Source organism: Apteryx rowi, unplaced genomic scaffold (assembly GCF_003343035.1).
Source record: "Apteryx rowi isolate R43461 unplaced genomic scaffold, aptRow1 scaffold_786, whole genome shotgun sequence".
Taxonomy (NCBI): domain Eukaryota; kingdom Metazoa; phylum Chordata; class Aves; order Apterygiformes; family Apterygidae; genus Apteryx; species Apteryx rowi.
Genome location: NW_020451078.1, coordinates 159,564 through 181,484, shown reverse-complemented (window position 1 = coordinate 181,484; position 21,921 = coordinate 159,564). Strand labels below are relative to the sequence as shown.

The window sequence follows — 21,921 nt, the reverse complement described above, 5'->3', positions numbered from 1 at the left end:
CGCCGCCCCGCCGGCCCCCGGTGCGCGGCCGCCGCCCCTGCCGTAGCGGCGGCCGCCGATTTCTTTTTATTATAATTATTAATTTTTTTCTACCCTCAAAATTTTTCAGAAAAATGCAGCCGCGGGTTGCAGCGAGCCGCGCACGCAACCCTTGTCAGTCTGTTAGGTACCGTTAAAAGATGAAAAGAGAAGGTCGCTTGGTCGTATTTTCATGCATTAAAGTAACGTTCTGCAACGATAGCGCTTTCCTGCTGTGTTACTAAATAACACATAACACGCATACCGCATGATTCCTAATGCAGATTAAAAAACAATTCAGGTAATTCAAATCGCTTTGTTAAGTATTATCCTTTTTTTTTCTTCTTTTTTTTCTCTTTTTTTCCTAGCTGCTTGGCAAACGAGAACGCGGAACATCCTATTTTATAAACAGCTTATAATTTTGCCCGTTATTTCAACAGGATAATAATTCAATGCTTATGAAACTTAATGTAAAATATCTTGTCTAGCAGAGGGTCGGAAAATACCGTTTAAATCAGCTGCAATAATGAGACTAACGATATCTTACATTTATCACCAAGGTCTTGAAGTATTTTTTGAGAACATCCTTTTTGTATGAAACAGTTAATAAGAAATAATGACAGACTTCTGCAAACGCATCTTAGAAAAACTACAGAAAATTGATTTATAGCTTGAAGTTTTTCTTAATTAGCTCGTTTAATGTGTGCCTTGGGGGCTTTGGGGCATTTCCTATCTATATAGGGATGGTAAGTATTTAAAATTGTGTTTAGCTAAAATCACCTCCGACTGAGAGAAAAGAAATTGAGAATGCGAAAAAATCCCAAACCAAGCTTCTTATCGTATGTTTCATGTCAACTATGCAGTTTTTTTTATTACAATAGCGTTTTAAACTTTTTTTTGCCTGTCTCTGAGAGCAAACAAAAAAAGAAATCATTTCGAATGTTGTAACATATTGCATATTTTTTTAAGTGATGTGATATATGTAAAAATAGAAAAATGTAAAATGTTTTCATTTCTTGTTAAGAAGCTACAGAGGAATATTTCTTATCTCTGCCACTCAGATTTTACCTAAAGACAAACAGTTCCTGCAATCCTGATACAAAGTATATGAAACAATCTCTTTCAACTAGTTAACATTTTGCAGAAACTCTCTGTATTTTGTAACCATAACAAACTTAATTGGAAACAATTCCACTTTACAAATCCAAGAGGAGGTATGTGGATTCTATTGAGTTTGTAAAGTGAGGTTAATTTTCAGTTTCATTTGCTTCTTGATTTGTCAGTTTACACCTATTTAGTTCATTTTATAGTTGTTTTCATAGAAATTGAGTGGATTTCATTTATCTGTTTCCGAGTTTAAGGAACATTTGTCAATAGCTTTATGCCACTTATTTTATATGAAAATCTGTTTTGGGCTAAGATTCCTTATCTGGGCAACTCCAGTTGGAGTTGATTTCATAGATGATTATCCATTTTAGTTGCATAATAAAAGTATTCTTATGTGCCTCCTTACACACACACACACACACACTCTCTCTCTCTCTCTCTCTATATATATATATGATACTTTTGATCACAATTCTCAGTTAAAATTCTATGTGACGTAATGCTTTTATCTTATTTTACCAATTTCTTTTCCATGTTCTCATATAGAAATAAGTAATTACATAGAACCCGGTTCCTTGTGAAACTGTTTTATGTGAACCTTTGAGTCGGAAACCCCCATTTAACCAGTTATTTCCCTCCCCCCGCCCCATGTACAGTGAACTATGGAATTACTAAAGTGGAAGGACAGCCTCTTCACACAGAGATGAACAGGCCCATGGACAATTGCAGCAATCTCAGGATGTCTCCAGTGAAAGGGATGCAGGAGAAGGGCGACCTGGATGAACTCGGTGATAAGTGTGACAGCAATGTCTCCAGCAGTAAGAAGAGGAGGCACAGAACAACTTTCACCAGTTTGCAGCTGGAGGAACTGGAGAAAGTTTTCCAGAAAACTCATTACCCCGATGTCTATGTAAGAGAACAGCTAGCTCTGAGAACAGAGCTCACTGAGGCCAGAGTCCAGGTAGGAACCAAACCTCAGCGTTTCCATGACAAGTTATGCAGTGTAGGGATTGATCAATGGCTCTCTCGGGGATTGTATGAAAGCCTGTAAAGCTATAGTAATTAGCCTGTTTTGCTTTATTTCTTTATAGATATGAGCTGCTATGCTACAGTGATAAAATAACTGGTTACTTTTAAAATAACTTGCACTACTGCTCTCAAAAGTTGTTTAAAGAATGAGAAAATGACATCAATACAGAAGTGGTCTTGATCTCTGGTAGCCCTGTTTTATAGTCAGAATTCCAGCCAGTGAATACACAAAGTGTTAACGTGTAAAAATCCCATTAAAGGGAGATGTTGTAGTTCAGACTGATGACGATGCAGAACTCAACCACAGAGGATTATGTGTGTGTTATGAAATGAAAAGTACAAACTAAAAAATAATCAAATTCCTTATTTCTATCCAAAGAGTAGACAGTGAAACTGCATATATAGACATGTGTGTGTATATATATATACACACATGCATGTATGTGTGTGTGTGTGTGTGCATATCTGTGTATGGCGGGAACTCAATCTTTTCATCTCTGCAGAATGCAATGAGCTAAATGCTTGCAAAATTGGGAAGTACATTTGCTTGTTTTTAAACTTGCATTACCATTTCATAATGCTATTCTATTTTTTGAATGAAACGTTGTTGACCACTTAGTGCTGTGTTTGAGTATCTTAAGTATGTACAAAATTGATTTATTCAGTGTGTGCATGTACATTAATCTCAACAATATTTATGGCTTTGAATGTGTAACGGTGAGAAAAGAAGCTAAATATAAAGGAAACATAGCTCTTTCTCCCTTAAGAGATATTCCCACAGAAATGGGTGTGAGCTGCATTTTGCGAGTTTGTCCTATTTTTAGAAATCTTCCCCATTTTGGTAATACTCATCATTTCACTTTAGGGAATAGCAGTCATATTGTTTCTTACAGACTGGGATTAATTTTTTTAATTTAGTGACTTGAATATGATAACAACTTCACAACTTGTAATTAAACACATACTCACACATGTATATAAAGAAATAGACGTCAGTGCACATGCATACAACTGAAATTAAACCAAGATCACATTCAGAAACTAACTCAGCTAATTAATTTCATAAATAAATGTTCTTTTCATGTCTATTCAACCAGCCGGCATATTCACTGTTGTCATCTGAAAATAGGTCCAAATTCTTCCATCAGCTACATCGATAAAATATCAGTGACGTCAATGTAATTTAGTTCAGTGACTTTTAACTCTTCAGGCTCTGTGGAATCCTTTTTTTTCAGAATCTGCGAGATCTTTTGAAATATGACTTCTACTCATTAGGATTTACTCTGACTTAAAAAAAAAAAAAAAGCTAGTGTAATGTTAAACCACTGTTCTTTCACTTACATAATTCTGGAATCACGAGAAATATTCCCTTAATAAATTAATAGCCATAACAGAGTGGTTAAAATCAACCAAATGACTTTTTTTATTCAGAGTTACAGAAGCTTTGTATGAAGAGAGCAAATGTGCAAACTCACATATGTCTGCACTGGACTTTCACAGAATATACCAATTTTTATTTTATTTATACACATTTTACCTTTGCTTAAAAAACAACTGATCTTTGCATTTCTGATAAGTCAAATATGAAAGGAAATGGTGATCATTTTTATCCAGAGTAGCAACAGTATTCCATCACAAGATTAAACAATTTAGGAGGCCTTATATCATTAGAGGCAAGCATCTGGCAATTCAAGGATAACAAGCAGCAGATTTTTACATTGCTTTGTGGAGGCAAATGGTTACCTTATCTCTGCCAAGAGTCAGTTTCTAGTAAAGTGATGTAAACAGAAACATTTTGGGGGACTGTCAAAAGAAAAAAAATGTGTGCTTTTTTTCTCCTTTAGTTACCATAAATTCAAGCAAATTGTTTGATTTAGTTTAGCAGAGTGATCAGCTGGATACCTTACCCACATTTCCCTTCACCACCATTTCATCAAGATCCAATTTAATTTTTGTCCTGAATACATGCAGAGAGAGACAACCTGAATCTAATTTATCTAAGTTGTTCTCTTTCCTGCTGCATGTCAGTGTAATAATTGGCACCCATTTTAAGGAGATTGTCAAGGTCTTTTTTCAATGAAAGAGCCTCATTACTAAATTCTCTTAGTGTGTTCTTGGTGCCTCCTGTGGAGACAGGAGAAATTTTTCTTTCTTTTTGTTGAGCCTGAGGCATAATAAATAATACAAATTTACCAACAAGGTCCCTAACAGTATGTACTTAGCAGTTGTATGCATGGGCCTTGCTTTGACTGCTGAGTAACATTTTAAAAAATTGCACATACTAAATTTGTAACAAGTCCTTGGGAATTAAAATGAGCAAAATTATGCCTCTCTTAAGCAGCATCAAAGGAGAATTAAGTTCTCCAGAGATCAGGGCAAAAACTACATTATAAAACAAATAGTTTTGTTTTAAATATCTCACTATCAGGTATCACAAAATATCCCTCAAAATGTGATTCATGAGCTGTGTCTATCAAAAATAGATCTATTTGTATACCATGTCTAGCTAAATGGATGCATAAAGGAATAGGAATGTAGGAATACTAATCAATGCCTTTGTTCAAATAAAAAAAAAATGGTGCTATTAGTGGTATGACTTATTTTAAAAGAGTGGGAATAAATTTGTTTATAACTGAACAATAGGGACTTAGTTGGATAATATTCCTGTTATAAGGGAACAGTTACTTTTCTTTGCAGTCCCTTTAATTCATCAGAATAATTCTTTTTAGTCAGTTTTTAGCCTGGGCTCCTCCAGATTAAACTGTCGGAAAGAGGAGAATGTTTTTGACAACCACAGGACATAGTTACATACCAGTCGCAGCAAGAACTGTACATATAATAGGCTTTGAGATAACACATGATGCTCAAAATACTGGATGAATCCAAAGGCTATTTAAGCATACTGGAAACTTTTAGTTGACCAGCATGAGATTGTTTCAGATCTACATCTAGATTGTTTCAGAATGTAGGTATAAAATACCATTTTTTAGTCTTCCACTGGCAGAAGCATATTTCCTAAAAAGAAAATATGAAAAATGTCACAATAGTTTTAAATTGTCTGCAATCTCATAATTATTTATTATTTTCCATCCTTGTTATCTGTGGCCCTTCTTTGTTGAAGCCTTGTTTGAGCACAGACTATTGTCCTGGCAGCCAGCTTTTCTTGCCTTTTTGTTACAGCACTTGATAAATATTATGCATCTCTCTAAAAAAAACAGAGCAAAGGCTGTATATCAAGTCAGTGGGCATGAGAACTTAAGGAGAAAGTTTCTTTACAGCATGACTTGCTGCTGCTTGGAGATGTTCCTCCAAAGAGTCCAACTCTCTCAAAATTAGTACTTCCTGACAGCTGGAGCTGCTTGCGGCAGCATCCTCAGCTTATTTTTGAGACTGTGGAAAGGAAATAATATATACTTTTAAAATAGCCAGAAATAACTTAAGCAGATCTGCTACTGAGAAGATTTACATTTAACAGGGACTGCAAGTTGTTTGTTTTCAGGCAGAGGACTTCTCTTTCCTAGATACACAGACCTTTTGAAAGCTACTGCCCAAAGTTTCTTGGCTTTCTGCTAAGACTCTTTAAACAGCAAGTAAGTGAGCTTATCTTCATGGTTATTTCCTCATTTACTGTAGGTTTGGTTCCAGAACAGAAGAGCAAAATGGAGGAAAAGAGAACGCTATGGTCAGATCCAGCAAGCTAAGAGCCATTTTGCCGCTACCTATGATATATCTGTTCTTCCGAGGACTGACAGCTACCCTCAGGTATGGTAAAGACCAAGTAGCACTTCGCTTCTCGCTTTATCTTCTCTTCCATTCCCAGGCATATACCTGCACAGAAGATGCATGAAGACTTTACTGTGTTTAGCTTTCGCGCTCTTTATAAATGTGAAAAACGCTGTTGCCACAGGAGCTGCCATTGTGAACAACAGTTACAACATCTAACGTGAATAGCTAACTGTCAGAATACAAGTATTTCTTTAAAGAACAATCTTATGAGCTGTAGAGTTTTACATAAGTTATGACAGATGAACTGTACCCAAATAACTGGCGATATGGCTGTGCGGCTTATATTTTCGTGCATGTAAAATTATGTGGGGATTTGAATCACTTATAGGTCAATACACACATTTTGGATGAAGGCTAGACCCATTGAGATTGACAGGAATATTGCCATTTTGATCACAATAGGGTCAGGATTTTACTTCTGGGATATATATGTTCACAGGCACAACTGTCTTGATCACTCTGGTCATGCATGTTTTGGTAAGATGAGGCATAAACTATGTGATCTCTAGGCAACTTGCTTCTGAAGCCCCAACTCTGTTAAACATGCACATTCCTTTATGGATCTGAATAGACCACTGAATTCAGTGAGTCTTCTACTGTCATGAAGCCACTTTATGGTCAGGTACAATCAGGTCTGAATCTATATGGCTGTGAGAGAGATGCAGAGAGAAAATAAAGCTCTCTTGGATGATACTAGCTTGTTTCATTTTTTTTTCCTGTTATTCCTCCCTTATTGCATAGTAAGGTATTACCATGTAATAAGATCTTAGCCTTCTGTTTCTATCCTCAAGTCTGTTTGTTTCCCCCTTGCCTCACTCTCTGTATTTTTTTTTTCTGCCTGCCTTAGTGCATTTAATTCTTTTATTTTTGCAGGCTTTTCTTTTCATTTCTCTTGCTTCCCATTGTTTTCACCACATAAACAAAACAAAAAACAAAACAAAAGAAAAAAAAACAAAGCAAAAATCTATTATGGATCCCTGCTGTAAAGTCCTTCCACCTCTGGTGTATTGGTGCTCTTCTAGTTGATAGGCAGCAATGTCTTTGCGGACTTAGTAACATTGTCATCATTGTCATCATCATTATTGCCATATACGTCTACCTGGACTTGCTTTGCTCATACTCAGTGTTGGCTGAATGTGATTAGCTTTGGACCAGAGGCCTCAAACCTAAGTTTCTTGGTCCTGTGCCCAACTTAAAGTGATTTGCCTCTCAGGAGGTTAAATGTTTCTCAGTATGATTTCTGAACCAGAGCTGTCTTGTATTCCACCAGCTCATAACTCAGGCAGAATTATTTCAGGTCTGTTGGCACCTATCTTTCTACCTCTTAGTATTTTGTCATGCAATAGTGTATTAACCCAAATTACCTCAGAAACCATTGCATAAAACATAGTGTATAGTATTGTGTAGGAGGACACAATACTTGTCTGGGACCTAGTTAAGAAAGGTGTTTACTGCAAAAAACTTAAGCACTCCTAAGCAGATTCTCAGAGATATAGGTGCACAGTCACCCACTGATCTCACTCAAGGAGTCCAAGTATCTTTTGAAGGCCTTTCTGACTTCTCTGTAGTATCATGATAGGTGAACAGGGATGCAAGGAGTAGGACTTAGGCTTTGGGCTTTCTATCCCTGGCTCAGTTTTCTGGGCTTAATTAGCTGCCTCCAAGCTCATCTTGTATTTTTAGTAAGACTTCATCTACAATCTTTTCCAATTGTCAGAAGCTTCGTTAGTGTAAGATGATGGAATAATGCAAGTCATTGGTAGGTACTTAAAATGGTTGCAATAAAATTAATGTTTCTAAAAATGGAACATTTTTGAGTTATAGGAGAATACTGTTGACAAAATTCTAAAACCAATGAAATATCTATTCTGTATTTTCAGATTGTTAAAAAAGATGAGTGAATTAATTTCATTTGTTTTTTATGAACTTGGCAAAAAGTATTTTTCCTAGGCTGATGTCATGCCTCAGTTTCAGCCTGGTAAAACTTTTTATCGCTGATTTATAAATTCTTAAAAGCAGGAGGTTTAAATGGAAATATTGATAGCACAATCTTAAATAAAGCATCTCTGAAATGTATAGGAGTATAAAATGTGTACTCATTCACAAGCAAGTAAACATGCAGTACTCACCCACAACCACAGACCTACAAACTGCAGATAAACAGACAGGCACACACACATAAATAGCCTCTGGTAACCTACATGAGAAACTTGTACTGATTTAACTCCATAATTAGGGTCACGTGTGAGCACTCTTACTTAGTTTTAAGAGTGGTTTATCTAATTTATTCTATAATAGAACTTCATGAACAGGAACAAGGAGCTAAACTAAGCTCTGAACCCACTGTACATTGGCTATTTTGGATGAGTTCTTGTGTGCATAGTTTGGCCACATGATAAAAGGAAGGTATCTTATTCCTCAGTGAAGAAGGAGAAGGCTACTTTACAATATCCTGGAGTATGAATATGTATACAGGCAATTATCACAGAAGATTCGATGTAAGTTGACATTCTTGTTAACCTCACGGCAATGTCTTTCATATTCTTAAATCCTCACCCTCAGTAAAACTATATGTGTACCATATATATAACATTCATGGGGAGAATGCTTGAGACAATGAAAATCCATATTAAAAACACAGTGATGACTAACATCACTACACGTAAGCTTTTAAACTAGATTTCCATTTAGTGGCTCAGTCATAGAAAGTAAACATACAATACCTGATTCGCCTATAAATTCATGAAACTATCCTACAGATAAGGCACAAGGAGATATTTATAACTGTGGTCTGAATGCTTGGTCTTAGTACTATATAGAGTGACTTCCCAGAACAATTCCATTATTTCACTACTCTGAGAAGTCTCACATGTGGAAAAGTTAATGCAACGAAGAAAGCCAAACGTCCATTTAGGGTTTTCTGTATGTGCAAGAACTTTTACTGTGACACTGGCATCCCTCAAGTTTAGACAGACTTTGCCATACTTTCAAGAAATTAGGTTTTCTTGGGGATTGCAGAACACAGATCATTAGAGCTGGATTATGAAGCCTTTGCTAACATGGAGGAAAATAGACTTTCTGTTGCTGGTGAAAAATATAGGATGATGTTCAACAAGGATAAAATCAGGCTGGAATATTCACTGCTGTGTGGCAGAAGGAGCAAGAAAAAAATGTATTTCTGCTATGCACTGTATGAATTTTCAGTCTGAAGATTTCTGCTTTGAGCCCCACCATGGATTTATTCCCAAAACAGACATCCCACTTGCATTCCAGCAGAAAAATCAGACTCTTTTACAACCAACAGAGGGTGTGGATGCCCCTGCTTAATCTCTTCACCAACCCTCTTCATAAAGTACAAATTAAGAACATGATGCCTTTATGCATTATGTGACTTTATAAATCTGAAAGATATTCCTGCGAGGAAACAATCTTTTCAACTTATTTCACATGGAAGGCTGACTCTGAATTTTCTATTATCCAGCCTAACTTTGCTATTAAATTACACGTTTTAATCTTCAAAATAGTAACAAACAATTTCATTTTTTATAGCCCATAATAGATTGCTTTGCTTAATTCAATCTAAAGTAAATTATTTTTACAGTATGTTGACTGTAGGTGCTGGTTGATGTGCAAAACATAGCTCTCCCGCTAATTATACTGACAACACCTGGATTGCAGGGGAGGGCAGTCAGTATAATATTTTGGGACAATCATCTGCTGTTTACATGATTTTTATAGGCTTCCTGAACCTACTGTTGGCAAAATATACCAGTAGAAAAATAAAATAAAATTAAATCAAATTGACAACAGGCAAAACTAGCCCCAGTTGAAAATTTCCAAACACTGGATGTTTTTTACATTAAAAATACCACAAAGTTAGCAAGTTTTCTTTCAGATGAAATATTTAACTTTTGACAACATTATGCTGAAAAGTGGACTTTTCTGGGTAAATTTTATATATACACTTTTTAAAATTAATTTCATCAAGACGTTTCAGTCTTCTTAGTTTCAGTACTCAGGCTTCAAATTTTTTCTTACTGATGCAACACATTATGCTCTGTCATTTTCAAGTGCAGCCAGCAGCAGTTCACTGGATAAAACTCTTATCCCAAGCACTTTGCACCTCATTAGCCAGCAATATTCTGCTGATGGTGCAAAAGTTAAGAGGCAGCATCCTAACAGGGGGAAAACGAGTGCAGATTCACTCCATGGGAACGCTGACTTCAATTCACCGAGGTAAATGCTGAGGCCTGTTTCAGTCACCTAAACACAGCGTCTAGCGCTGGTTAAGATCTCTTGGGATATCTGAGACGCTGTTACGGTGCTGGGACATGGGACGTGCAAGAAGCACCCACCCTTCAGGGTGTCCAGATTAGGTCCCTGTGTGTAGGAAACTTAATCAAATAGACTTTTATGCTAGAGAGAGGCTCCCTTTAAAGTCAGTGAAAATCTTGTTAATGGAGTTTTTTCTTCCTAAAGTAGATATAAAAAAGGTAAAATGACCTCCAAAAGTGTCTGTTACTCTCCATAGTCTAGCTCATCTGCAGACATCTATAGTTACCATAGGTGGATTTATATGTAGGAAAGGAAGAATAAAAAGGTTGCTTAGCCTTGCTGTTCTCTTACCTTATTGGTGTCCACACGATTACTTCTGCTGTGAAACCGAAGTCATGTCCTCTGCCTTGTGAGAAGGCTAATGTTGCAAAGAGTACTTGACTTTATCAGACTTAATGTTTAAGTCTTAAGATATAGGAAGGGACCAAAAAACCTGAGACAAACTTTTATTTTTTTCACCTCCTTCTTATTTACACACAAAAGAGGGAAATTTGATTGGTAGCTTACATTATTAATGGCTCACGTAAAACTGCAGCTTTCCCTGTATAAGATAAATTTATTTATAGATGTTATCTTCATAAATGTAAGCACACCAGCACATAAATAAACACTTGCATTGAATTGTATCTTTTAAAAGCAGAAATAAGGAGCAACAGTTTTCCCTCAATGAGTCTCTTTCCACAACTCCATTTGCTTCTTTTTGTCTTGCCTGTTCATTGAATCTATTTCACTTGCCGTCATTGTTCTTGTAAGTTCTTCTCAAATGGTTTTTACTCTCATACTGTCCTACTCTCCCTTCTACTACCACATACACAATTTGCAGTTCTGTATTTTTTTTTTGTTGTTGTTGTTTGGTTCTCATATTTACTTGAAAATGCAGGCAAGAGTTAGACAGGACTGAATTTAATTTTTTCATGGAAAATCCAGCCTATTGTAGGTGGGAATACCAAGAGGAGATACAAGAATTTTAAAGGTATGGGAAACTAGAATGATGCAAGAAGGGGGTGTAGAAAGAAGGGAGAAATGTTGAAATCCCTCAAAAATAGAAGTGGGAAGAGGCTGAAGTACATTTCATCTGCCAGACTGATAAATCAAATTAAATATGTTGAACAGCATCGCATCACATGATTTGTTTTGGCAACCAAAGAGTGTAGAAGTGATATCAGTATACATGTGTTTTGTACTAAGCCCTTGGATCATCATTACAGTTCTGCTCTAGCCTTAGTACATATGGGTAATTCTCATTAGCAATAATCAAAGTTACATGCTCCAATTAAATCTTTCATATGGCATATATTAGACACCACATGTTATATGAGTTAAAAATTCTTTTAACTGTAATAGACATAAATGACAGTTAATCACAATAGTTCACTAAGGTTATGGGCACACTGATTAAGTAGGAGTAGATGTGGTAGACATATCTGAGCTAGCTTCAAAGAAATTTTATCATATACTCATGCTGTCTAGCTGTGACAGCATGGAAGTCAGGCTGGGCCACAACCTGGATAGTGGGTTGCTTGCCACATATGTGCTGACTGTTGCACTGCTGTGACTGATCTTCCAACAAGAGTAACACTTCTAATCTGTTTGGGTAGTGCCTGTTCTACACAAAGTAGATTGTGCACTACGCTTTTATTTTTTCTTGGTTCTAAATCATTGCTGTATGTGGTCGTCCTCGGAGTTTCAGCATTTTGCTTGTTACACTATTTTTGTGAGAACATGCATTCCTTGAACTCCGTGAGTGGCTTTAACTGGGGCTTAATTACAAGGCTAATGAATTATTCTAAGATAGGAATTTCTTTTTTAATAGCATTTTCCAAGGTATGAAATAAGCCTCTGGCTACCAAGGGTCAATTTGCATTTTACAGGCATATCTGAGAACGGTGTGCTGCAGCCCTCTCATAGGTACCTGAATCTAATGTGCCTAACAGTGTAGAAGATCTTTGCATGTTCACCAGGCCCAGTGCCGGGCTTGTTGTTTCAACAGTATAGTAATGATCACAAATTAAGAAAAATTCTGTCTCCATGTAAGGGAAGAAGTACAATGAGAGTGGTAAAGCCTCAGAACAAGTTGCTCATAGAAGCTGTGGACTCTCCATACCTGGAGACATTCAGACCTTGACTGGACATGGCTTGAATAACCTGATCTAAATTCAAAGTTAGCTGTGAGAAGTGATTTGGATTCGTGACCCCCAAGGTCCTCTTCAACCTCATTTGTTTTATGAATCTATGATTCTGCATACTCAGTATGCAATGGCAAACCTCTGCTCATTTTTTGTCTGTTCCTGAAAGGCCCCCAGAAAAAAGACTGTGACAAGGGCAGGCCAGATGACTTGTCCTGATGGACCAGGAATGGCCGTCAGATTATGAATTGTAAACTAGCAGTTTAGAGTAGTTTAACAGCTGTTGTATTTAAGTTGACTAAACTATCTTCTGTGCAAGCCCAGGATGTTTCTATTTTCTGGCAGTGCAAGGATGTTTCTTCATGGGGGACAAAGAAGAGTGACAAAAAACTAACAATTTGGTCTTTTTGATGTCTCCCTTGCAATGCCCAGCATCATTTTGTGAACAGAGCCAAGGTTTAGTATCTAATTACTTATTATTTATTAGCTCATATCTAGAGATCATAACAGGGGTTAGCATTTTTTTTCATGAGAAGGATTAAACCACACATCCACTCAAACAGAAAATGTGTGTGCTTATGTGTGTTTGCTGCAAAGACACTTCAGTCTGAGTAGACAGGTGACTAAAATAGCATGAGAGAGAAAAAAAAAAAGATGAGACGTTTGGCAATACAAGAACTAAACATGGGTAAGTGGTAACTAAACTCTCAGAAAAATTGGAGATTTGAGTTTATGTAATTTGTCCAAGTGTCGTACAAGAAGATTGAAACTTCAGGATCTTGAAATTTTGAAGTGAAAAGCAATGAAACCAAATGGGCTGACCTATTACCTCAGCTAATTTTCCTCTGCAGTGTCAAGCAAAAGGTCATATTCTTAGGATGTAACATCATAATCATGTTAACAACCATAACTCTCCAGTTATGTTCTTGTCACAGCTATGAAATCCCACTTTTTTTTTTTCCTATTGGGAAGGGTGTGTGTGTGTGTGTGTGTGTGCGTGTGCGTGTGTGTATAAAACATACGGTAGGTAAATATATTGAAGGGCTCTAGTAATTTCATGGCAACCACAAGAGCAAAGCTCAAGTTGTTTGTGATGTTAACAGAAACCAGAGATGTGCTGGATGTATAGCTTCATTCACAGTCTCTGAATTGCCTTTTATATAGTTCACGGATCACACAAGAGTTTAAGAGGAAAAATATTTTCTTTAAATTCATGTACATAATGTCCCTTTTCCTTCCAACTTACCAGAAGAAGGCCTGATAATTTTGACTTATTGTAAAACTTTACTGAATTTATTTTTAATACAGGAATATGTTTTGCACCTAAATTTCACTATGAGACATTTATGTTGTAACTCCTTGCTAAAAACTGAAAATATATCAAGAATGAAGAGATTCAGCCAACTAAAATGAAGGCAGGGTGATTTTTCTTGTATAGCATCTAAAGAACAGAAACAGGATAATAATCACACTTTTGAAAAGCATAACAGTCTCATGAAAGAAGATGCAAAACTTTTCTAGCATCTTGTAGCATTTCTGAACAGTTTGCTAATTTGGATTCCTTCCTCTGATGAGGGAACATTGGGCACCACTTTGAAAGCTTTAAAAATCGATAGTTTGTTCACATATTTCTTTGACAAAACACAGGCATATTTTAGGATTTGTGACTGAATTCTGCTCTCATTTACACCTGTGCAATCTCACTGAAGTTAAATTGAAAGAAGTTTGTCTAGGATAAAAATATCAGGAAAACCAGTGATGCTAAATTTAGAATTTGCTACAGACCAAACTAAAAGAAATCTGGAAGGAAAGACTGATTTTGTGATACCTCCAGACCGCATACGTTATTGGGCACTTTCAAACTGAGCCTCTGAACCTTTTGAAGTCTGCTCATCAAGACCGTATTAAAGACATAAGCTGTGTGTGTTCCCATTTAAACAGATTTTGAGGAAAATTCTTCTAGCAATTATATCTGTGCAGACTGGGCAACTGCAGTATTTGGCATAGGGTGTCTTAAAAAGCAATTTGAGTAGGTCGGATAAATGAGACTCTGTCTCATATAAATTAGCTCTGGGGATGGTGAGCTCCTTCAGAATTAGCTCATGTATTAGAGCTGCATAGATGCATTAGTCTCTGCCTGGGAAAATTAATTATGTCGTGAAGGTTCTGAGACTAACCATGCGGCCCAGAAATACCACCAAAAAGAATGGGATTTTGTGTGTGTGCGTGTGTGTGTTTGAAATTGCTACCACCTTTACAATTAATTAAAATTAGAAATTCAGTACTATGAAAGCTTGTTAAGTTTGCATTTCTTGTATCATTCCCCTTTTAAGGGTTTTAAGTCCACATTTTATGTTTTAAAAAGACACTACATTTGTTCTGCAGTGTGAAAAACAGATACCACAGAGTGTTTATAAGAAAGTATTTCTTAGTAGCTATTGTGGGCATAACAGGACATACTCTCACCTTGAGTAATCTGGCAGGCACCTCAGGTAAGCTTAAGTCAGTTTCCACCAGCTGATGGCCTGGCCCACAACTTCTGTGTTTAATGGCATTTGGATTGTTGCTGGTACAGGCAAGGGTTTTGCAAAGAGCAGTATTGCATGGTTATTTGGCCATTTTTTGGCAGCTGGGGTGGCTCATACAGCACCCCATCCTCCCCATTTCTGACTCCCATCCCCACACTCTTCCCTCAGCTATGCTGGTGCTGTTTATGGTACTGTACAGTGAAAGCAGTCACTGAGCTTTATTCGGGTATAAAATAACGGTATCCTTTTTGCTGTATTATTTTTTTAACTGTATCAGTTCCCTGTTCCAATTCAGCAAACAGCAGTATCAGCACAGCTGAAGTGGAACAGGATGGGAATAGGAATGGGCAATTTGTTTTATGGGAAGAAAGGGAAAGAAAACCCAAACAGTTTGCTTAATCTGTCACTGCTGCTGCAAGAAATGTATACGTAACCATGAAATACAGTAAAGTACAAATAAAGGATTCTAGTGCTCCTGAACAAAACAGACAAAAGTTTTCACGTGGATGATTGCGTTTCTGATTTTCCCACTTCATGGCTGAAACAGAATGTGTGTAGTTTAGGCTTTTAAGTTAAGTGAAAATATCCTCTCAATTTTTTAGTTTTTTTAGCTGCAATTTTCTTAACCACTCTCCTCTGTACCTTAATTGCATCCTATGTGGTTCTAAATTTCCGTAAGTTTGAGGAAGCAGCAAGCCTTATGAGTAGTACTGTGTGACTCTCCAGCTGCCATATATGCTTTTCCCCTACTTTCCAAACCTTTCAGGGTCCCTTGTCCCCTTTTTGTCATAGTCTGTATGTCTTTATATAAAGATATGAGAAACCTTCCAGGCAATAGGATAGTCAGAGATCCCTGAACCTTGAGCCATAAGAGAAGTATTGCTCTGTGAATCTTCAGAGAATCCTAAATGGTGTTGTTGCACGCAACAAATTTCTGTAGCTAAGGCAATAGTTCAAATAGATCCAGATATGGCATGTCCTTTAATCTCCAGATCAGTCAACTGTTCTCTGAGGACAAAGAACAAGTTTGATTACAAGTCAAAATAGGTCAGTTAGGGAGTAATAAAGTAGCTGGGGATCATGACAAGCTGTGGAGGGTCTCTCATAAGCCTGATGTCTGAGAATATTCTCAAACTAAAAACTGCTGAAGGGAGGAGGTAAGGATGGGGACTGAAAAAGGTCTGAAACTCTCACTAGAGTCTCTTTCCTCCTGTAGATCTCAGGAGGCCCACAAGAAGGAGGAAATATCCTTGATCTCCTCCCCCAGCCACATTATTCACTCCATTACCTCTCAGCAGACCACCTAGGATATGCAGGAGCAGATGCCTGAGGTGTGCCCGACTAGCCGTGCGTATGCATGTGTGTGGAGAGGCAAGCTACATTCTTGTGAGTGGGCATCTAAGTGTGCGTATGCCTGTCTCTGTGAAGAGTGAGACTAGGAAGAGCAAGAGTTTGGGGAGATGTGTTGCTGCTCTGACTGTTCCCCAGCCTTTTGCAGGAAACCAAGCTGGAACATTGACCCAAACTGGTTCTTTTCTAACGCTGGAATTGCCAAGGAGCCCAGATTAGTTTGTCAGCTCCTAATGACCCATGGTCATGTAACTGTTCAAAATATTAACTTTAAAAATAAGAATCTAATTATCTCATCCTTTATATCTACACTAGATCTCAGCTAGATGAGTTCAGTGAACCATAATTTCTCTCTTCTGTTTGTTGCTGGTTTGGGGGTATGTGTTCTTGCAAAGGGACAATGGGAAAAAAATAACAACTCAGCATTAGAAACATTTTTTCACTGTGTGTGTGCGTGTGTATGTGTGTGTGCATGTGACTGTCATAATTCATTACTTCCATTGACCTCAAATTTGGCAGAAAAAAAAATCACTCAGCCACAGAGATAACCTACATATCTTGAAACCAAAATTCCTTTGTCTGTGGATTTGGAACGGGAAGGCAAAATTAGGTTTGAAGTGGGAACTCACTTTACAATGCTAACCAAAGAGTAATTGCAGTCACTCCAATGTATAGCAGAGGAGAAACAAAGACATGTGGGCTCAATCCCAGTGCATCAGAGCAATGATATACTGAACAGACAACAGATTCTTAGGAGGAAGGCAAGTTTAGCAAAGTAAAAGAAACAGAAAAGGACATAGTTCTTGGCTAAGTTCTCCACTGTGAATGAGGGCTACACGTCTTGTATCATCACATTCTCTTCTCTGCTACAGTTTCTAGATTTTTTTTAATCAACATTCAGGAAAGAGATGTAAGTAAAGGTAGAAAAGAAATATAAAGCTATATAGAAGAATGGTAGGTGTAAGAGAGAAATAACGAAGAAAGAGGCCAGAGTATATCCATATGGCTGTGATAGAGGGATATAAAGAGTGGAGAGTTTAAAACAGAAAAGGACTGAACGTGAAGTTTGGTTACAGCAAAGGGAGCAGAAGATGAATGAAAGAATGTACAGTCAGGGATAATGACAGGAGCTGACTTGTGCTAGGCCTTGAAAATCCTTCTGTCTGTTGATCAAATAATAAATATGAGAGAAATATCTATCCATAAACAGCATGTATATATATAGATGATAGGAGAAGCCCTGAGACTTAAAATTAAGCTTTAAGTGACTGCCAAGTATAGAAGGCATTACACATCAAAGCTTGCATACGTGGTTATTCCAGATCTTCAGCAGACATTGCTGGTAACCACAAAGTTTGTCTCCTAGGCTGTCATGCAACGTTTTCCAGGGCTGCACAGTACAGCCAGTTAAGGCTGAGAGCTAAGAAAGAAATGCCCTCAAGTATAATTTTGTATAACAACATAATGAAAAGGATTTTTATCTTAAAACCATCTGTGAAACAATGTTAGGAAGAATTCTTAAAAACACTATCAATCATGCTTGTATTTTATAGATCTATTTGTTTTTAAATAACTATATAAGGCTATTCAAGATTTTTTTTTTTTAATATTTGCTGGGCTTGGTAGCTTGAGAAATCTTAATTTGTTCGGTTCACTCTTTTACACTGTTTTTTTTTTCCATTATATTGAGACAAACTTCTGACTAGGACAAGATTCATAATGACAGCAGCTATGGTACTGTATAATCTTTAGACACCTTTTCTTTGAGGTCCATTGTAGGCTTCCACTGGAAGCCTTCGACTGGATGGACTGATGGGCATGATGAAGTTCACTGTTAAATACCCAGGGCAAAGTCACAGAGTAAATGGAAGACAGAACAGAGAATATGATTTAGCAGCCGTAGCTCCCAGCCATATGATCTAGGATTTTGACTCATGTAATCCTGTAGCTCCCTGGCATGTGATCCAGTATTTTGGCTCATGTAGTATCTTCATGGTATTTTCTAATATGATTGCAGAGAACTAGTTAAGTACTTGTTATAGAGCAGAACTAATTATGGATATGCTAAGTGAAGCAAAGCAAATAATGCAGAAAACAAGAGATGAAATATCTAAATTTAATCTTATTCATTTTATATGTTCCAGATTCAGAACAATCTGTGGGCAGGGAATGCGGCTAGCGGCTCTGTGGTTACTTCCTGTATGCTACCACGAGATACTTCCTCCTGTATGACACCTTATTCCCATTCACCGCGGACAGATTCCAGCTACACAGGCTTTTCAAACCACCAGAATCAGTTCAGCCATGTGCCCCTCAACAATTTTTTCACTGACTCTTTACTTTCCGGGGCAACCAATGGACATGCTTTTGAAACCAAGCCGGAATTTGAAAGGAGGTCCTCCAGCATTGCAGTTCTACGGATGAAGGCCAAAGAGCATGCTGCCAATATTTCCTGGGCCATGTAATATAGCAATAACCTTTCTTCATTTCTTCTTTTTTTTTTTTTTAATAGCAAATTGAAAACATTTTTATTTCCCATATTTAAAGGACACAACAATAAGCTGCTGTGTGTGGAATGCTAGAAATCACGGTATACACAAAGTCTGCTTAAATAAATGCAATATAATATTTAACAATAAAACTTAAGAATAAACCAAATAGATTTACCATGTGTCAAGCTCAACAAGCCCTCTTTGTTTTGGTTTTTATATAAAAACATGTTTTGTTGTACCAGTTGATGACATATGATTATAGAACCTGCAAAAAAGAATAAAACTATTAAGCAAATATGTCTACTCTATTGGTTTTTAAAAATCCTGCATGCGAAATTAATGCTTTACAAGCGAATACTTGAAAAAGAGGAACTCTGTGGAGGAAAATAAATTTGTTATACTAAAACCATGAAGTAAATCTCCAAGTGCACTGTGCAGAGAGGAAAATATATGAACATTCATGCGGTAGATGGAACTTGTAGCCCTAACTCAGCACCGTGCTGCTGCTCTGAGCCAGCTCTTCTGTTTTGCTACATCTGTGTTGAGCTTGCTGGACTTGTATCAATCCATGGCAAATGTAATGGGCAAGGGAGATAGTCCTTTATTTTATGGACCTGAGTGTATTCCTACTCAAGTTAAAGAGATTTTTGCCAAAAATGTCACTGGAAGCAGGATTATGGCGTTTAATAGGGCTTTCAAAGCTCAGATTATTTAAATCAACCAGGGTTTAAATGAAATCTTTAAGGTAGCAAATAGAGTATTTTGAAGCTTAGGTGATTAGCAGAGAGCATGGAAAAGTACTGGAACACTTTCAGCAGAATCCAGATTTAGAAAAAGTCCCCACAACAACAGCAAAGTCTTACTTCTAATCCAGAGTCACTCTTACTAATTGTCTTTTGTTATGCTGTGGTCAAATTGAAAAGAGAAAAAAAAAGACCTCATCCAACAAAGCTTGCCAGTTTCAATCTGTAACTGATCCCGAGATGTTATAAGAGCACATTTCACTCAGTTTTAGTTACAGTTTGTTGATACTTTTGCTTATTTGTTTTTTCTTTTTTTTTTTCAGAGTGTAAAACAGCTTTGCTCCCTTTAAAGTCCATAGGAAAAATCCTTTTGACTGAAGTGGCAGCAGGATTTGGCTCTCATCTCCCAGCCTATCACAAAGGAATTAAAATGTCAGCAGACTTTCTGACATTTCTGGTGGAAAAAAAAAAGTAGAGGGGAAGAAAAATACTTTACATCTGGAGAATTGCTATCTGCTTTGATTTACTTCTCCTCCCTTTCCCCTGTCACATTCCAAGCTCCTTCAGATGAGTGAAATGTCAGCCTCTTTGAAAGCAACAGTCAGTCTCCCAGGTTCATAAAGGCAAAGTAAATTAATTGAAATAAAGAAGGACTTGCATGGCTGTGATTGGAACAGGATACAACTCTCTGGGCACCCCCTGCTCCTTCTTGCTTTTCTCTCTGGCCGTTACTCAGAAGTGGAGAGTGGGTGAGGGGAGGAGGGAAGATCGGGGAAGCACATTTCATCACAGCAGCACTGAACTACCAGTACTCATAAAAGCAAACTCACAGGAACCCCCAGACTGCCTCTGCTCCTCCTCCTTATGAGGCTAAGCTCAAAAACATAAACATGAGGGAAAGCCTTTCTGTAATCTTTCAGTGCAATAAATAAATTTAATTTGGAAACCTTTAGGATCAGTTGGAAATGAGAATTTTATAGAAAATTTTTACCAAGCTGATTGAAAGGAAGGTTGTCCTGTTTGTCAGTAGTAAGAAACTCATTGTTTAATACATAAGTATACTTCAATTTGTGGTTTCTTAATTTTCTTCTCCTTCTGGAAACGAACTTCAACTTTGGCCTGGGGATCTGGGAAAAAACATTCAGGCTAGAATTTATCTTTTCCTTTTTTATGGTCTGCTTAGACAACAGTAAAATGAGCCTTATGATTTAAAGCAAAAAGCAATTTGTTAGCACAGGTAAATATACAGGGTTTATATAGACACTTCTGCCACAAGCAGAAGGATAAAAGCAGTGGAAATACAGGTTTTCTTTTTTAACAGGTCAAACTGTTTCCAATTCTAAAATGTGTTTTTCATTTTTTTTTTCAGTTTCCACATAATCATGTTTTAAGGTATAGCATTTGGGACATGTCAAGCTGATTTCCAGATAATTTTTATTAGAGCATCATTAGTGGATAAAGCTGCAAAAGCTTAACTGGCAAACTTTGAGCCATTTTTATTGTTGCCTCTCCTTCAGTTTACTGATGAAATTTAATAGCAGAAGTTGTAATTATTTTCTCATGAAATCCAGAAAAAAGTTCATTTTTACAAGGCATTTTATGTCAAGAGTAAAATTAAACAATTCCAAGGAATTTATTGCAGTGACAGAATGCTTGGGGAAAATAAACAACCATTTTCAAAACATTGCAACATATCTAGATGCTTGAAGCCCCCCAAATCAAAGGAGAAAATAAAAGACTGTCGTCTTCCTGCTGATTTTTATTAAGTGGAAAGGATACAATTCTAATTAATTTTTCCTCTCCATTTTTAGCCATGGAGATTATTTGCTACATCTTGCTAGCATAACTTTATGCATTAGACAAACAGGTATTCAACCCTTCATTAAACCTGAGGTGTCATAAGTTGCAGACCCTGCATTAAGCTTGTCATGCTCTTGCATCGGCTTCGTCTCAAAGAATGAATGATAGTCTGTTGGTTGCAGCGTTTCATTTAGCTAATGAAAAAGTATCTTCGTGTTAGATGTCAAGTACTACAACAGGATCACATTCTGCCACTTTTATTTAGCAGTGCTTTACTCCATGAGTGGATGCATTGATGTGAGTGGGACTACTCACATAGGCCAAATTGTGAATCACTTGTAAGCGGTTATTCACAATGGCCCTATTCATGCAAAGAGCTGCTCACCACAACATGAGTAATCGGTTCATAATCAGGCCCAGCTTAAGGTACTATTCAGCTCTGGTAGGGATGGCAGAATCTGGCCCACACTGGCTAAAGGCCAGACTCAGATTTTTTAACCAAAATGAGTAGCGCCTTATTCCACAAATAGTGTAAATAAAGTCGACAGGGCTATTTGTAGGGTTATCTTTTTATAAGAAAACTCTAGAAAAGAAGCATTTCAGTATA

General features: G+C 37.1%; 1 protein-coding gene across 1 annotated transcript in view; it reads left to right on the top strand.

Annotated features, from left to right (window-relative positions):
- ALX1 (ALX homeobox 1) overlaps positions 1 to 19,068 on the top strand; it is a 19,746-nt gene extending 678 nt beyond the window's left edge. Inside the window, exons 2-4 of the mRNA XM_026088807.1 lie at positions 1,782 to 2,086; positions 5,788 to 5,916; positions 18,424 to 19,068. Coding sequence (XP_025944592.1) covers positions 1,782 to 2,086; positions 5,788 to 5,916; positions 18,424 to 18,744 — 755 coding nt within the window. The 3' untranslated portion in view covers positions 18,745 to 19,068. The remainder of the gene's footprint in view (positions 1 to 1,781; positions 2,087 to 5,787; positions 5,917 to 18,423) is intronic.
- The last annotated feature ends 2,853 nt before the right edge of the window (positions 19,069 to 21,921 follow it).